The 15,583-nt window shown below is 37.1% G+C and overlaps 1 protein-coding gene across 5 annotated transcripts; it reads right to left on the reverse strand.

Annotated features, from left to right (window-relative positions):
* Window positions 1-1,013: 1,013 nt before the first annotated feature.
* Window positions 1,014-15,251, reverse strand: LOC132113642 (ras-related protein Rab-6B-like). Of its 5 annotated transcripts, XR_009425190.1 has the most exons (9): window positions 15,037-15,248; window positions 13,995-14,053; window positions 12,956-13,009; window positions 12,394-12,499; window positions 10,196-10,307; window positions 9,844-9,937; window positions 2,858-2,951; window positions 1,964-2,030; window positions 1,698-1,769 (listed from the first exon to the last, which is right to left on the reverse strand). XR_009425190.1 is itself a non-coding variant. In XM_059521511.1 (8 exons), exons 1-8 carry the CDS (start codon window positions 15,113-15,115, stop codon window positions 1,705-1,707), a joined length of 636 nt encoding a protein of 211 aa, XP_059377494.1. In that variant the 5' UTR covers window positions 15,116-15,251; the 3' UTR covers window positions 1,014-1,704. The 5 variants fall into 5 exon arrangements, 4 of the variants coding, with proteins under 4 accessions (XP_059377494.1, XP_059377493.1, XP_059377492.1 ...); XM_059521511.1 differs by lacking the exons at window positions 9,844-9,937; window positions 12,394-12,499 and adding an exon at window positions 10,738-10,843 and having other exon boundaries at window positions 1,014-1,769; window positions 15,037-15,251; XM_059521510.1 differs by lacking the exons at window positions 2,858-2,951; window positions 12,394-12,499 and adding an exon at window positions 10,738-10,843 and having other exon boundaries at window positions 1,014-1,769; window positions 15,037-15,249.
* Window positions 15,252-15,583: the final 332 nt, after the last annotated feature.

The raw sequence follows: 15,583 nt of genomic DNA on the forward strand, positions 1-15,583 counted from the left end.
CAGACCAGCACACTTCAGAATAGCACACAGCTGAGTATTCAGTCGGTGACAAGTGATAGAGCTGTTCAGGAAGGTTTTCACGCTTTATATCAAACCGTATTAAATGTTAATGTTTCAAACACACTTAATTGCCCTTTTTTAGTCTTCGTGATGACAGGATTTGTCGGTTTACAGTTGTATGAGAGGAAAAGTGACTGTGCTGGGGGGTTCGCTGATACCTCTCTAGGAAATAAAAGCCCATTTGAGTTAAACTGTTGAAACCCAGCATTACAGATGGAGCATGACAGTCTTTAATGTGAACAAGACTAGGTCTTTGTGATACAGTAGCAAGGCAGCAATGCAAATTTTACATCAACCTTTGATTCCCACACACTGCGAACTGCCATTCCAGTCAAGCATACGACACACTGTTTCACAAACTAGTGAGATAATAAATAAACACATGAAACCATCAGTCTTACGATGAGCAATACCAAGACGTGTCTGTACACTAAGCAATAGCCGTGTTGAAGGAAGAAATATAAATATCCCATTTAACAAAACCTCATTAGCTCTATGCAATGTTAATAGGCTCACGCAAACCACAGCGCCATGGCCTGACCTGGTGCACTATGACAACAAAACAAGCAAGGCATTTTGTGTTAGACCGTCTCTAAACTGCATGCTGTTTCTACACTTGCGCAGCAAAAACAAGACAGAAATGGAGTGGAATTAGTGTGAACTGCTTTCCATATCCAAGCTCAGAGTGACGTGTTACGATAGTTTCGTTAGTACATACACGTTTTTACAATTAACGTTAGGTTTTGGAGAAGTCATTAAATATCTTAGGTTTTGAGTTTCAACGAAATTAAATATGTTTACAAAGCAATTTCCCTTTTCTCAGAACATTAAATCCTATTTTTCCCCCCATAGCTCATTCTACATCCATGCAACCCTCCGAAAATTCCTGTATAAAATTGGCCTGTCCAGAATGATGCTTGTCAAAAAAATTAAAAAACAAAAACACACACACACAAAAAAAAAAAACACAAAAAAATTTTCTTGCCCAAACGTGTAATTCCTGAAACAAAAAGACCTTTAAATGATATCTGGTCCCAAATACCAATTATACGGAATATTGTGTCCAAGATATTTCACAACAGTTTCAAAAGAAATTCCTTCTGTATCTTTCTTTAAATAACCAAAAAACACTAACAAAATAGTGTGTAATGTTCATGTAAAAAAAAAAAAAAAAAAAAACCCAGTAACAGTATGAATCAGTAACACAAGACTACAGCCTCTCAATGCAATAATGTCAAGCTTTTCCTCCAGAGAAATTATAAAATACTTAAAACGATGACATCAGCCCCAGCTCTGGAAAATGGTAACTTCACAACGATTAGGACAGCTCTGATGTGTGAAAACTCAAGAGCACACGAGTGTATATCAGTCAACAATCCCATAAAATGCCATGCAGCCACCACAGATGAGAATCTGAATGGTTTTAGCATTTAATCTATGCTGTCATTTTACTTTTTTCCCCATTAATATATGTATTTTTGGAATCCATTTTAATACAGAGCAATAGCACATCCACATGGTTACTCTGAAAAGTCACTTGGGTCGAAAAGAAAGATAAGGTTCTCGGCTCATGAACGGGGCCGTGAGAGGAGCAAGTGACCACTGAGAGGCAAGCTGTTCGTGTGTGAAGGGGACGGGGGGTTACTAGCATGAGCAGCTGCTCTCGGTAACAGGCAGCTCCGGGGGCTTCTCCAGTTTGATGTCGATCACTGAAAGTTCAGGTTAAGGATCAGTTAGTGACTAGATCATGTAAATATAAGTATGTCAATATAAGTAAAAAAAAAAAAAAACACAGGCTTGTGATCTCCTGCTATCAGGCTGATGCGGACAAACAGATTCTGATATTTTAATGTGAGTGATGTCATCTTTGTCAGAAGACTTTTACGGTGCATGTGAAGGATACTGTCCTCTTTGCTTTTCTCTGGTGTACTATCCATTCCAGGCAAAGCTGCAGCAACACGACGAAACAGCTAAAAAAAAGTTACTTTGTTAAAATCTTATAGTTATGAGATATACATTACAATTCAAAAGTTTGATAAAATAAAATGTAAACCATTCTAATATGATGATTTGCTGCTCAAGAAACATTTATGTTGAAAACATTTGTTATGCTTAATTTTGTTTTGTTTTTTAGAAACAGATCCTTTTTTCAGGATTGTTTGATGAATAGAAAGTAAAAAAAATTTATACTTTTGTACAACTGCAAATGTCTTTACGGTCTCATTTCACAAATTTAATGTGCCCTTCCTGAAGTATTCTTTTCTTTCAAAATCCCATGCTTTGAACAGCAGTGTATCACTTATGAAAACCTTTCAATGTGCAAATAGCCCATCTCCCCTATTTAAACTAAATTATAACTCCTACTGGGTAGAGATGACACTACCATTATAAAAAAAGCACAGTTAAAGAGACTCCGTGTTCTATTCATTCTGACAATAAAAAGAAATACAGTATGCTAATAAAAAGCATAATGCACAAATGAAATGTCTATGTCCAGTCTTTGAATAGCAAGTGATGCTACAACACAGCACATAAAAAAAATTATCATTCTAGCGATGCTTGGCCAACATGCAAAGAATACCTGTGTCACAGTACATGGAGAATAATTCAAGCAAACAAAACTAAACAAAAACACAAAACAGCAGCCCAAAAGCACAGGACACCTGTGAATGTAAGGCAGGGGCAGAATGGCTCATAATGGGTGAGGCTGAGAAAGATAGAAAGCAAAGGAAGCACAAGAAATAGTGTGGTGGAGGGAAGGTAGAGCTGGGCCATCCTCATTTCTCAGTGATTCTACCTGTTTGACATTGTAGCCAGTCTTTGCGCTGGTTTCAATGAACATGACATTCAGTTCCTTAGCCCTCTGCTCGCCCTCCTCCGTGGTAATCTGTCTGCTCGACCGGAGCAGGGGGGCGGGGGGAGAAATTCAGACAGACAAAAGAACTGTGTCAAGAGAAAGAGACAGAGACTGACTGAGGTTCACATTAGTAATGGGGGAAAAAGAGGAATTAAGAGTTGCGATAGGATCCCGTCATAGGTTGAAAAGTTGAGAAATGGCTGAAATCGTAATGTTGATAAGAGATCACTGCACTGCAGTTCAACAAAAGGCTATTCACAGAGAACACATTTGTTATTTGAGGACAGATAATAAACAACAAATAGTAAATGTACACCCTATCAAGGGAAGTGATGATAACGTTGTCGGCCTTGTTTATTTTCAGCTTTAAGAGAGAGTTCACCCAGCAATTCTCATGTTGTTTCAAGCCTGTTGCATTCTTCTGTGAAACATGAAAGAGTAACATAGAAGAATAGAGGAATGTCCAAACTCCTTTCCATCCACTTCTATACTACAATTAAATGCAGCATGGACATTCTGCTAAATGTCTTCTTTTGTGTTCCACAAAAGAAAGAGTTATACATGTTTGAACAGGGGTGACAAATGGTGACAGAAGTTTCAATTTTTTGGGGTTAACTACTCCTTTAATATTTCTACAATGCATCTGAGGCAGTACCTAAATTTGACCGACTTCCTACAGAGAATAATTTAGACTTTGTATAAGGAAAGTTTAGAACAGCTTCAAGTATACAGGGCTTTTACAGATAGTTATGCCCAGACCAAGACAGAATCTGTGGACATTTTTTGCATTTGAGGGGAAAAGTCTTTAGATATGGTAAAATGTGTTAAACTGAGCTAGACATTTATTGTTAGCTGAAAACAATAAATAAAGCAAACTATTAAATCAAAGGACACAAAAGAGATAGGAGATGTAAATGACTTTTTTTTGTAAATGACATGCATTTCAATTGATCTGAAATATGAATTGAAAAATGCAGAGCTTTCTGCTGAATTCTGTGGCTGCAGAATCTGTGTGTGCGTTAATGTCACATTCCTTCCATATTTCTTTTTGGTTTCCTTGGGCAACTCACAGGTGACAGGGTTGGTGCTTGCGTCACAAAGCATGTTTGTTTGAAATGGAGTCAGCTCAATAGGAATCTGCACTAATGTGAGTTTCGAGTGAGGGCAAAAATGTTCCTACGAAGATTGTGTATCAGGTTCAAGATGATCAAGCAAATTTGTGGCATTGACTAACAGAAATCTGCTTGGTTTAAAAATGACCTGTGTATTTCTACAGTCGTGGCCAAAAGTTATGAGAATTACATAAATATTAGTTTTCAAAACGTTTGCTGCTAAACAGCTTTTAGATCTTTATTTCAGTTGTTTCTGTGATGTACTGAAATATAATTACAAGCACTTCATACGTTTCAAAGGCTTTTATTGACAATTATGCCAAGAGTCAGTATTTGCAGTGTTGGCCCTTCTTTTTCAGGACCTCTGCAATTCGACTGGGCATGCTCTCAATCAACTTCTGGGCCAAATCCTGACTGATAGCAACCCATTCTTTCATAATCACTTCTTGGAGTTTATCAGAATTAGTGGGTTTTTGTTTGTCCACCCGCCTCTTGAGGATTGACCACAAGTTCTCAAAGATTAAGATCTGGGGAGTTTCCAGGCCATGGACCCAAAATTTCAACATTCTGGTCCCCGAGCCACTTAGTTATCACTTTTGCCTTATGGCACCTAAGTCGTGGTATTGAGGTCGGAGAGAGAACTATACATGCACTCCCCCCGAGACTCGAACTCACAACCTTTCGATTGCCAGTCCGACTCTCTAACCATTAGGCCACGACTTCCCTTCTGTTTAGGAGATGATATTGGCGCTTGCTGGACATTCTTGGATGCCCTGAAACCTTCTTTACAAGAATTGAACCTCTTTCCTTGAAGTTCTTGATGATCCTATAAATTGTTGATTTAGGTGCAATCTTAGTAGCCACAATATCCTTGCCTGTGAAGCCATTTTTATGCAACGCAATGATGGCTGCACGCGTTTCTTTGCAGGTCACCATGGTTAACAATGAAAGAACAATGATTTCAAGCATCACCCTCCTTTTAACATGTCAAGTCTGCCATTCTAACCCAATCAGCCTGACATAATGATCTCCAGCCTTGTGCTCGTCAACATTCTCACCTGAGTTAACAAGACGATTACTGAAATGATCTCAGCAGGTCCTTTAATGACAGCAAAGAAATGCAGTGGAAAGTTTTTTTTGGGATTAAGTTAATTTTCATGGCAAAGAAGGACTATGCAATTCATCTGATCACTCTTCATAACATTCTGGAGTATACTGTATGCAAATTGCTATTATAAAAACTTAAGCAGCAACTTTTCCAATTTCCAATATTTATGTAATTCTCAAAACTTTTGGCCACGACTGTACAGTAGTGTCAATGAAAATATTTTGTTCCCGGAATTTTGCTCATGTGACCGCTCATGTTATGTTTCAAAATGCAAAAGAAACCCTTTTTTAAAGGGGTCATGATGAACTGCCTATTTTATTTTATTGTAGTGTTCTCTGAGGTCCACTTATAATGTTATAAAGATTTTTACATAAAAAACATCATCATTTAAAAGTAATAGGCTATTTTCTGCCCTGTTTAGAACCCCTCATCAGAACACTTTAAATAGGCGTGGCACTGATTGCATCAAATTGTGCCTCGTTTGTAAACGAATCCACGGTAAAATAACTTAAAGAAAGCAGCAAGTTCTTACTGACGCGGTCTGGACCTTCATTAAAAATAAAGTTCATCCACTTTTTCCTAATGTTGGGATCAAAAGGAAGGCGATGCAAAAACGTAGGTTTTCTACAATTTAGCACTAGGGATACTCATATTAACCGTTTAACCATCAACTGAAAGTAAAAAAAATACTATCAGTTTAAACGGTTCAAAAGTTATTTTTTTAATGGCCCCAAGGCATCAGTTTAAAAGTAGCCTGATTCTGTGGAAAAACATGTACTTTGCAACCCTGTATCCAACACAAGCTTGAATGTTCATGGGTCGAGAGTAGAATTATAGATGACTGACAGACCATCCTCGAGTATTTGCTGCTCAGATCCTGAACTCACTGACAAATATGTAATAGTGTAAGATTAAATGTGCTCCTTTACTCAGAGCGTGCGAGTGTGAACACAAAATCGAAAGTGATCAGTGAGCAAATTCAGATTGTGAAACCGTTCCGCACAGAGCTCTACTCCAGAGTATCTGCACAGCACGTCAACATTTTAGCTTTTAACTTTTTTTTATGTTTGCTTTTTTTTTTTTAAAGCACAAGCACTCTTTAGCACTCTTCTTCATGAGCATTTGAGTGTGTGGATAAAAACTAGATTAGAGTGCCATCTGCTGTTAAAATCCAAGCTCAGAATCGATTCCAGAGGAATTGCGATGCATTCTAAAAAATCTTAGAATCGATCCAAGAATCGATTCCGCATTGATTTATCGTCCCAGTCCTACTGTATACACCACTAGTATATACATATTCAAAATCTGTAAGTAGGATAGTTGTGTATAGGTACAGTGTTTATGTGAAGCATTTGTATAGTTTGTATTTTTTAGTTCATGTATAGGTAAACATATATATACTGTATTGCATATTTTAAGTCAAAATCTGTCAGTAGGTTAGCTGTGTATAGGTATAGTATTATGTGAAACATTCTTATTTTATTGGGATGCTCTGATCCACCTTTTTTGCCTCCAATACCGATACCTAGGGTTCAGTATTGGCCGATACAGATACCGATCCGATACCAGTGAAGTTTTTTCCCCCATTTAAATAAATGTAGAATTTATACATCTCTGTGTGTGGAACTGATAATCATTCTTTCACAATCTACTAGATACAGACTACTTCATTATAAAGAAAAATAAATAAATACGGAAAACTATAGGCCTATGCATATTTATAATCTATGACAAACATTTATCAAACCAGGTTACTGGATAATTCGGCAGAAAAAGTTATTCTAGAAAAATCAGTGCACAATAATTTTAGAAATCCAAACATTTAGTGAAAAACTATTTTGTGGGGAACAAATAAAAGTTTTGAACTAAATATGGTAGAATGTTACACATTGCTATTTGTATTATTATAAAATCCATTCATGAAAAACATTCATGAATGTATTTATATATGTATATACTAAAAAAATTAAATAATTGTATTTTAAATGTATAGTATATTTTTAATAAGGCCAACAACATATGATAGATACGATAGGTCAAAACAAATACAGTGTAGCATGAAGTGCTTAAAATGCGTGCATCCGGTGTGCAGAGTGATGCGCTTAAAACAACATCGCGCCGTGTTTCTTCAAGCGAATCATTCTGCACACCGGATGCACACATTGTAAGCACTTTGTATTAAAAAGTGCAAAGCACAAAGAGAAGAGACGCTGAAGCATAGTGTATTATATATGTGAAACAGTTACTGAGCCTTTCTTTTAACAGTTTTAAGTTTAAGTTACTGTGCATGTTAAAAACTATTTATAGCCTTTTCTATGCCCGTTTTGTTCTCAAATACACCCGGTAGCAAGTAACAAAACAACATTAAACTCCGGCAAGAAGTTAAAGACCTTTTTGCAAATTCATTGACATGTATTTACAAATTAAGTATAATAATGGGAACACACAATGATCTTGGAGAGAGCTTTACTAAGCTGACTGTCGTAACCGAATGCAACCAGGTTTTTAAGGTTGAAAGGCTGACTGACAGACACAGCAGAAAAAAAAAGACTTTGTGTTAACTTAAGTTAATGTAAGGACTTAAGTTAAATATTCATATGTAGCTCACATTAAGGCGGTTCTCAATTCCAGTCCTCGAGTCCCCAGCTCTGCATATTTTGCATGTCTCTCTTTGTTAACAAACCTGATTCAGATAATCAGCTCATTAGAAGTGAGCTCCATGCATTAACTGTGTTCCCACTGATATGCTCCCTACTCCCTGAGCAGGGGAAATCGGTTGACGTTTACCTCACGGAGGAACAATCATTCACAGCAACATCTTCACACACGGACAAGTGTCACATCATATACCTCTGTAAATCAATACAATTTAAATTCACGTTTCGCACACTTCAGTGCACTTTGAATGGAACAAATACGTTCACTTCAGAATCATGGCGGAATATCCTGTGATGTCCGCTTCACAGGGCACTTACGTTCAAATAGAACAAAAGTCTGAAGCGATAAGGAAAAACGTGCAGAGCTGGGGGGCGCGAGGACTGGAATTGAGTACAGCTGCATTAAGCTATTGTATGGCTTCAGAAGTAACAGAGAATAATTCGCTCTATCAAAAAAATTGGATCAGCCCTCTCTGACTGATACCGATCGTGCCGATCCTATATTCAAATCGGGTATCGGCTCCAATATTGCCATTTTTCTCAGATTGGGTATCAGTCAGAGAAGGCCGATATCGGCTCCGATATCATCCCTAGTATTTTTTTAGCTTATGTATAGGTAAACATTTATATATAGCATATCTATAGTCAAAATCTGTCAGTAGGTTAGTTTTGTATAGGTTTATACTGTTTTACTTCATTGTTGTATGTCTGTATTTATGTAGCACCATGGTCCTGTGAGGCACATTTTTAATGGTCTGAACTAGGGCTGGGACAACGCGTCGAGGTCATCGATGACGTCGACGCAAAAAATACGTCGACGCAAAATATGCACATCGATTCGTCGACCTGTTTTTATTTCTCTAAAAAACGTTTGCAAAACGTTTACCTTATGTGCACTGAATATACGCGATGGCCGGATCAACATTCTGTCCAACGTTATATAACCAATCCAGGGGTTTTTCTGCATTGATCTTTTTTTTTTTGGCGGCTGTCAAAGCCTTATTTGATCGGTGAGTGACAGTGACAGGGCGCGTACGAGAGAGAGCCCCGGCTGCGCGCGCACTCACAGTCTTCAAACTACACGAGCGCTGTCTTGCTCTCTCTCTCTCGCTCTCTCTCTCTCTCCCGCGTGCATATTAACCAAAATCATTAGACACGATAGAAAAAGGGCGGAACGCCAAAGTTTCACGTGGAGCATTCGGAGATTTTTTTTCCTCCATGACAGGCTGCTGGCTCCCACTGTTAAATTAGTTTTTTTGGTTTTTTTTGGAAAAGCACTCTCTGTATTAGCTTAAAGCCCTCAAGTTTACATTGGTTACTGTATTCTTTCAATTGCTCTAAACTAGTATTTTGGGCGAACTTTTTTATTGAATGCTAGACATCAAGTTGTTGTTATTTTCATCTGAAAGAAGAACTTTTTTTTCTGTAAGCTAGGCCCTATGGCCCGGTTTCACAGACAGGGCTTAGACTAAGCCAGGATTAGACCATAGATCAATTAGGACATTTAAGTAATTTTTATAAACAAGCTTAGAAAAAAAACATTACCGATGTGCATCTTAAAACTAAAAAGGCACTGATATATTTTTAAGATCAGTCAGTGCAAGTTTATTTCAGTGGAAACAGCTCAGACTTACATTTTAGTCTAGGACTAGTCTTAAGCCCTGTCTGTGAAACCAGGGGAAAGGGTTCAGTAAGCTTGTTTCAGTAAGCTATGTGTTTTCAAGGCTTCAAGGTTTTATTGAATGCTATCTCTATACAAGTGCAAAGTAATGTATTCTTAGTCAGTCTTTTATTTTGTAATTTTAAGAGCAATAAACATATATTGCAATGTTAAGGAATTCATGTTTTTTTTTCATTCAGATATGTAAATCAACATGTATAAATTGTTAGTATTCAATTAATGGCGAGATAATCGAAATCGAATCGGTCTGGAAAAATTAATCGTTAGATTAATCGATGAATCGAAAAAATAATCGCTAGATTAATCGTTTAAAAAATAATCGTTTATCCCAGCCCTAGTCTGAACTACATCTGTATATTTTCACCCACCTGTTTGACGTTATAACCAGCCTTGGCGCTGGTCTCTATGTACATCACACCCAGTTCCCGAGCTTTTTTCTCTGCTGCCTCTACAGACACTTGCCTGCCATAGTCCATAGTGGAGGTGTGGACACAGTTCAAATTAGAATGGGTAGGAAAAACAAAAATAGTCATGGGAAATCAAAAATAAATTCAACACAAGAGAAAATATGATCAAACAGAAAAGAAACAATGGCACAAATTACTCAACATAATATTTAAATCAATGAAAAGGAGAAAACCGAACACAAAAAATAACTTAAAACGTGATGTCTGAGGGATGAACAAAGGATGTGTTCATCAAACTCCACAAATGCTGTACCTTTTATCAGCCAGGTCTGTCTTGTTGCCAACCAACATGATAATTACATCACTTCCTCGCTCTGTTCTGACATCATCTATCCACTTTGAGGTTTGCTGGAAAGAGTTGAGATCTGAAGAACAGAGGGAAAATAGTCAGGCAAGGACTCGTAAAAAAAAAAAAAATGTCTTGTGTTGGAAATGATCAAATGAAAAAAATCTGTTTGCACAATCCAAATTTTGCAGTGGTCAAATCACACTTGATTCATTTCAAAGCCACATTTTCTTAGAAGAAGGTTTGCAAGCAGACTGTTAGTATAAAGATTAACAAATCAGAGGAGGGTTAAGATAAAGCACAGGTCATTTCAATGCTCAGTAACAGCAGTTTGATGTTAAAAGAGAAGCATGTACAATCTACATTTTAATCCGAATAATACAAAATATTGTTCCCAAGGAACCATACTAAGATGAACTGCCATGACCTAGAGGCAGCTACCGAATTGTGCTAACTGTGGCCTGGAGGCATAAATCCTTGCTGACCCAATGAGTGAGGCTCAGACTCACTGGTGATGTCATAGACCACCACAGCAATAGTGGAGTCTCGGATGTAGCTGGGAATGAGGCTGCGGAAGCGCTCCTGCCCTGCAGTGTCCCAAAGCTGGAGCCGAACCTGAGGGACCAGCAAACCGTGGTGTGCAAAAGAACAAAGGGGGAAGAGAAAAGTAGAACAGAGAAAAGGATAGATATAAAGAGAGGACAGGGCAAGGGAGCAGGGTAAGTGTAAAGGACAACATCAAAGAAACAAAACAAGAATGAAATAGAGAAATGCACCAAAAAAATTACAATTATTTTCTTATTGAGTTCTGTATTTATAGATCATGACCTCAGGTTTTTAGGAAATAAGAATAAGAATGATTTTAAAGACCATCTAAAGGCATTTAAGCATTTCTCCATTCCAGCTCTCAGAATGACGCTGCTGTCTGCAAGATGCTTTGCAAATGGCACTCCATTCATGTAACAACATGTAACTGGACATGTTTTTATTCTAACCAAAGCACTTTATGGTTATGAAATATATGTTTTCCAATGTGACCCAAAAGACTCAAAACTTTTATAATTTTATTTCATTTTCATATTTTATCATGTACATACTGTCATGCTGTTCCAAACCTATTTGACTTCCTTTCTTCTGTGGAACACAAAGTATTCTGAAGAATATTTGTTTGTTTTGTCCATATAATGAAAATCAATGGGGTCTGGATCCCACTGACTTCAAGTGTATGGACCCAAAACACTGAGAGAGATTATCTTCCTTTGTATTCATATCCTATTATCTCCGCTCGGGTGTAAAAGCTATACTAAAAATTCTAACAATTTAAAAACATCCAAGTTTCAATTGGAAAATAGTAGAAGAGAATTCCCTAAGCTGGGAGGAACTACAGAAAAACTAGTGTAAAGATGCTTAAACTGGAAGAAAAATAACAATCTTTGGAAGTCAATGGGGTTCATCATTGTTTTGGATCCTACTGACTTTCTCTATATAGACAAAAGCAGTTCTGTCTTTTTGGGTTCTATAGAAGAAAGTAAGTCATACAGGTTTTGGACCTACATGAGCAGTGTTTCCCATCCAATGATTCCCATACATCAACACTGACCACCACAAACAGACCTTCCAAAGGGCTTGGACTTCTTTGGAAAAAAAACATTAGCGCTGCATGTTTCAAAATCAAAATGTGGCACAAGTTTTTTTTTATAAATGAATCTTTGCAGGAAACCAACTGTCTTCAGAAAAGCTTTGATGTCCTTTTCGTTTAATCTTTCCAGATAAAGTATTTGTGTGTGTGTGTGTATGTATGTTTGTATATATATATATATATATATATATATATATATATATATATATATATATATATATATATATACACACACACACACACATATATATATTTGTGCCACAGCGTATATGTAATGTATACTAGTATATATACACTATATACTATATAGAGTGTAAGTCTGTGGGAAACTCTGATGAGGGTGAGTAAATGAATACAAAATTTATATCTCTTTATATTAAGTGTTTTTTCATTTTATTTTAACTTTACTGCGAATGCTCAAATAAACCAGCGCACCTTTTACATGATGGCTACATGAGTGCCATTTACTCAAGCATTACCCAACTTGACCCCACCATGCGGTGAAGCAGGAGCACTAGCTACCTACTTGCTATATCATAGACCACCACTGCGGCTGCGGAGTCTCTGATGTAACTGGGAATGAGGCTACGGAAGCGCTCCTGCCCAGCTGTGTCCCACAGCTGTAGCCGAATCTATGACAATCCATGCAGCACAACAGGCATGGGGACCCATTCAGCACCCAGCCATGGAAGAGAGTGGGGTGAGGTGGACAAAGACACAACCAAACTTAAAAAGGTGAACTCAAAATAAAAGACCAACTAATGACTACAATGAGCTACAAGCATGCACAAGGAATTAGGCAAATGATAACTGTGATGAATCTGTGACACATACAGTGAAATCACCTGATGGACTTTAAATAAATAAATAAAGATGTCTTATAGACTTTAAAGGAGATATTAGGAAACATCAAGGTGATTGACTTGAGCCAGTGTGTGTCAAAACCACCTGGTAATAATATTGTTACTAGTCAATGTTTAAACTAAACTAGACTTTATACAAACATGCTAGCTTTCTAATAAGACAAAAGGTTTGGGCACACAGAGACTCCTTGGAAATTATTCTAGAAATGCTAATCTCGGTCCTACCGTGCGGTCTTCCAAGTACATGGTTTTTGACAAAAAGTCTATCCCAATAGTTGCCTGTAGAGAGAAACAATGAGTTTATTAGAGCACACTTCAAAATTGGTCATTAAAGGAATATTTGTTTTACTTTTTATACTTTCTATCTTCAGTGGAACACAAAGGGAGATAATTTGCACAATGTTCGTACTGCTCCTTTCCTTACAATGAATGCATACAGTCACCAGAGTTTGATAATTTGAACAACATATGCTTCATATAATTGTCCTTATTCACAGAAAATCTAATTTGCTCTTGTGGATATTCAAATTTCCAAGACACTGCATCAAATTTAACATCAAACTTGATCTCAATGGCACCAGATCTCACTGGTTCTCATGTGCATTATATGCATATGTATGAATGAGATTTGAGATCTAAAAACTAAATTAATACTTGCCAAGTACCAAATGCAAGTTAAAATCCATCATACACTGTCATTTAAACGTATATTAATAGTTTTATTCAGCATTTAAGTATGCATTAAATCGATCAAAAGTGACAGTAAGACATTTATAATGTTAAAATAAGAAATGTTTCTTGAGCACCAAATCAGCATATTAGAATGATTTCTGAAAGGTCATGTGATACTTACATTAAGTAATGATGCTGGAAATTCAGCTTTAACATCACAGAAATAAATTACATTTTAAAATATATTCAAATAGAAAACATTTATTTTAAACTGCAATAATATTTCACAATATTACTGTTTTATTATTGTACATTTATAAAAAATATAATATGCTTTATGAGCATACGAGACTTTAAAAAAATTCTATAAAGTATCTAATTTTGTGTTCCATGGAAGACAAGGTTTGGATCAACAAGATACAAAATTTTTATTAGCAAGTGAACTATTCCTTTAGAGAACAACAGTGAACCAAACCTTTGCGTTACAGATTTTACAATATCAGCAATACTCCGGGCAGATATTAAGATGCACAATAACACGGTAAGCATCTGTGAACACACAATGGGCTCTGACAGTCAAAGCAGGTGTTACCTGATAGGTATTATCGAAGCTGTCATACATAAACCTCGTGATAAGTGAAGTTTTGCCGACTGTGGAAAATATAAAAACAGAAAGCATTAGAAATAAGACAGCCTCACGGTAAATACGTCTCTTAAACATAGTGTGTTCCCTACAGAGATATGTGTTTGGTGTTTGCATTGAAAGCATATTGTCAAAGATGCTGTCAAGAAGGGAAAGGATGCACTGGTCTGCAGGATGAGTCTGAACTCTGATCGCTGTGTTGGCAACATGGGTGTCGCCGTCCTGCTTTTACAGCAACATACCATTTCAATACAGGTTTATGAAATGCAGTAACTCTAGTTTACGACAGCATGCTGTTTTTTTTTTTTTACGTCAGATCCAGCCATTATGAAAAGAAAAAGTGGATGTGACGTGGATGATGTGGCAGTTAAAAATCCCTGATGTGGTTTATGATCTCATGATTGTCACAGCTGGGTAGCTACAACCATGCTAACTGTTATCCGCTAGCAACCATCTTCGCAACAGACAGTATTGTTTTGTACACTAAAACATGTTCACTCACGATTGTAGCGCAATGTTGTTTGCATTTCATGTGTTAAAAACTAATGATCGATGCGATCACATATAAAAGGCCTTTAAAACTGGAGATCTCTTTTGTGGCTAAGACTGACTAACGTTAATGCTAATCCTGCCTTCGATGTCAACATAAAACACAACATAAACACATAGGAGAAATACATAACAATAACATAATTAGTCGATTAAAGCAGAATTGAGTTGATAATCCTATCAGGTTATCTTTTTATATAACTTAGTTTAGATATAGCAGGATGTTACGTTAGATGCCCCATGATGTCTGTTCGTGTATTGTTCATGACAACCGTTTACTGTAAATGTCGCTGTATTTTAAGTGCTTCGATCGTATCCGTTCAAACTGTCAGATAACGTTAGTTATTAACATGTGTATTTGGTAACATCTATCATTCTGTAGCATCCTTTCAGCTGGCCTGTCTGTTTCTCTGTCCACGTCTCACCGTATCTGAACACTTACCGCTTTGCTCGCCCAAGAAAACCAGCTTAAATTTCCGCAGAGGGTTGCCAAACTCTCCGCCACCGGTCGTAGTAGACATATTTATCGAGTACAATAAACAAAAACTATATAAATATTCTTATTTGCTGTGCGCGGACGAAGGACACACAGTACAGTCGTGACGGAGCGCCGAGGACAGCCGCCGATTCCTGAGTGACAGCGCCTCCTAGAGGCCAGAGAAGGAAGCGCAGGAAACGCTTTGGCTGTTTCACAACCTAGTGCTTGAGAGCTGTCTTCCAAGTGGTTGAGCGCGACAATGATTGCCGAGATGCTGTCTTGATAGGCAGTTGACTAGATTTTGAGACAAAGTCTGTCTACTTTCATACCAAACAATCGTGCCGCGTTTAAATCCTCAAATTTCCTCGTCAGTATTGTGAAATAATTTAACATAGCCAACAGTACATTTTCTTCATATATTTACTAATTGTTTTCAGAATATCAGTTAATGTATAATATTTTAAATGTTATCTAAATTTTTGGTAAATTTGAACTCATGTTGAAGAGAAAA

This window comes from Carassius carassius, chromosome 33, assembly GCF_963082965.1.
Source record: "Carassius carassius chromosome 33, fCarCar2.1, whole genome shotgun sequence".
Taxonomy (NCBI): domain Eukaryota; kingdom Metazoa; phylum Chordata; class Actinopteri; order Cypriniformes; family Cyprinidae; genus Carassius; species Carassius carassius.

Coding starts and splice junctions, on each gene's coding strand:
- LOC132113642 (XM_059521511.1), bottom strand. CDS start 15,115: ATGTCTACTACGACCGGTGGCGGAGAGTTTGGCAACCCTCTGCGGAAA. Junction 13,010..13,994: donor GCTTCGATAATACCTATCAG/GTAACACCTGCT, acceptor TTCTCTCTACAG/GCAACTATTGGGATAGACTT. Junction 2,031..2,857: donor CTGGCTACAATGTCAAACAG/GTAGAATCACTG, acceptor ACTTTTTTTTAG/CTGTTTCGTCGTGTTGCTGC.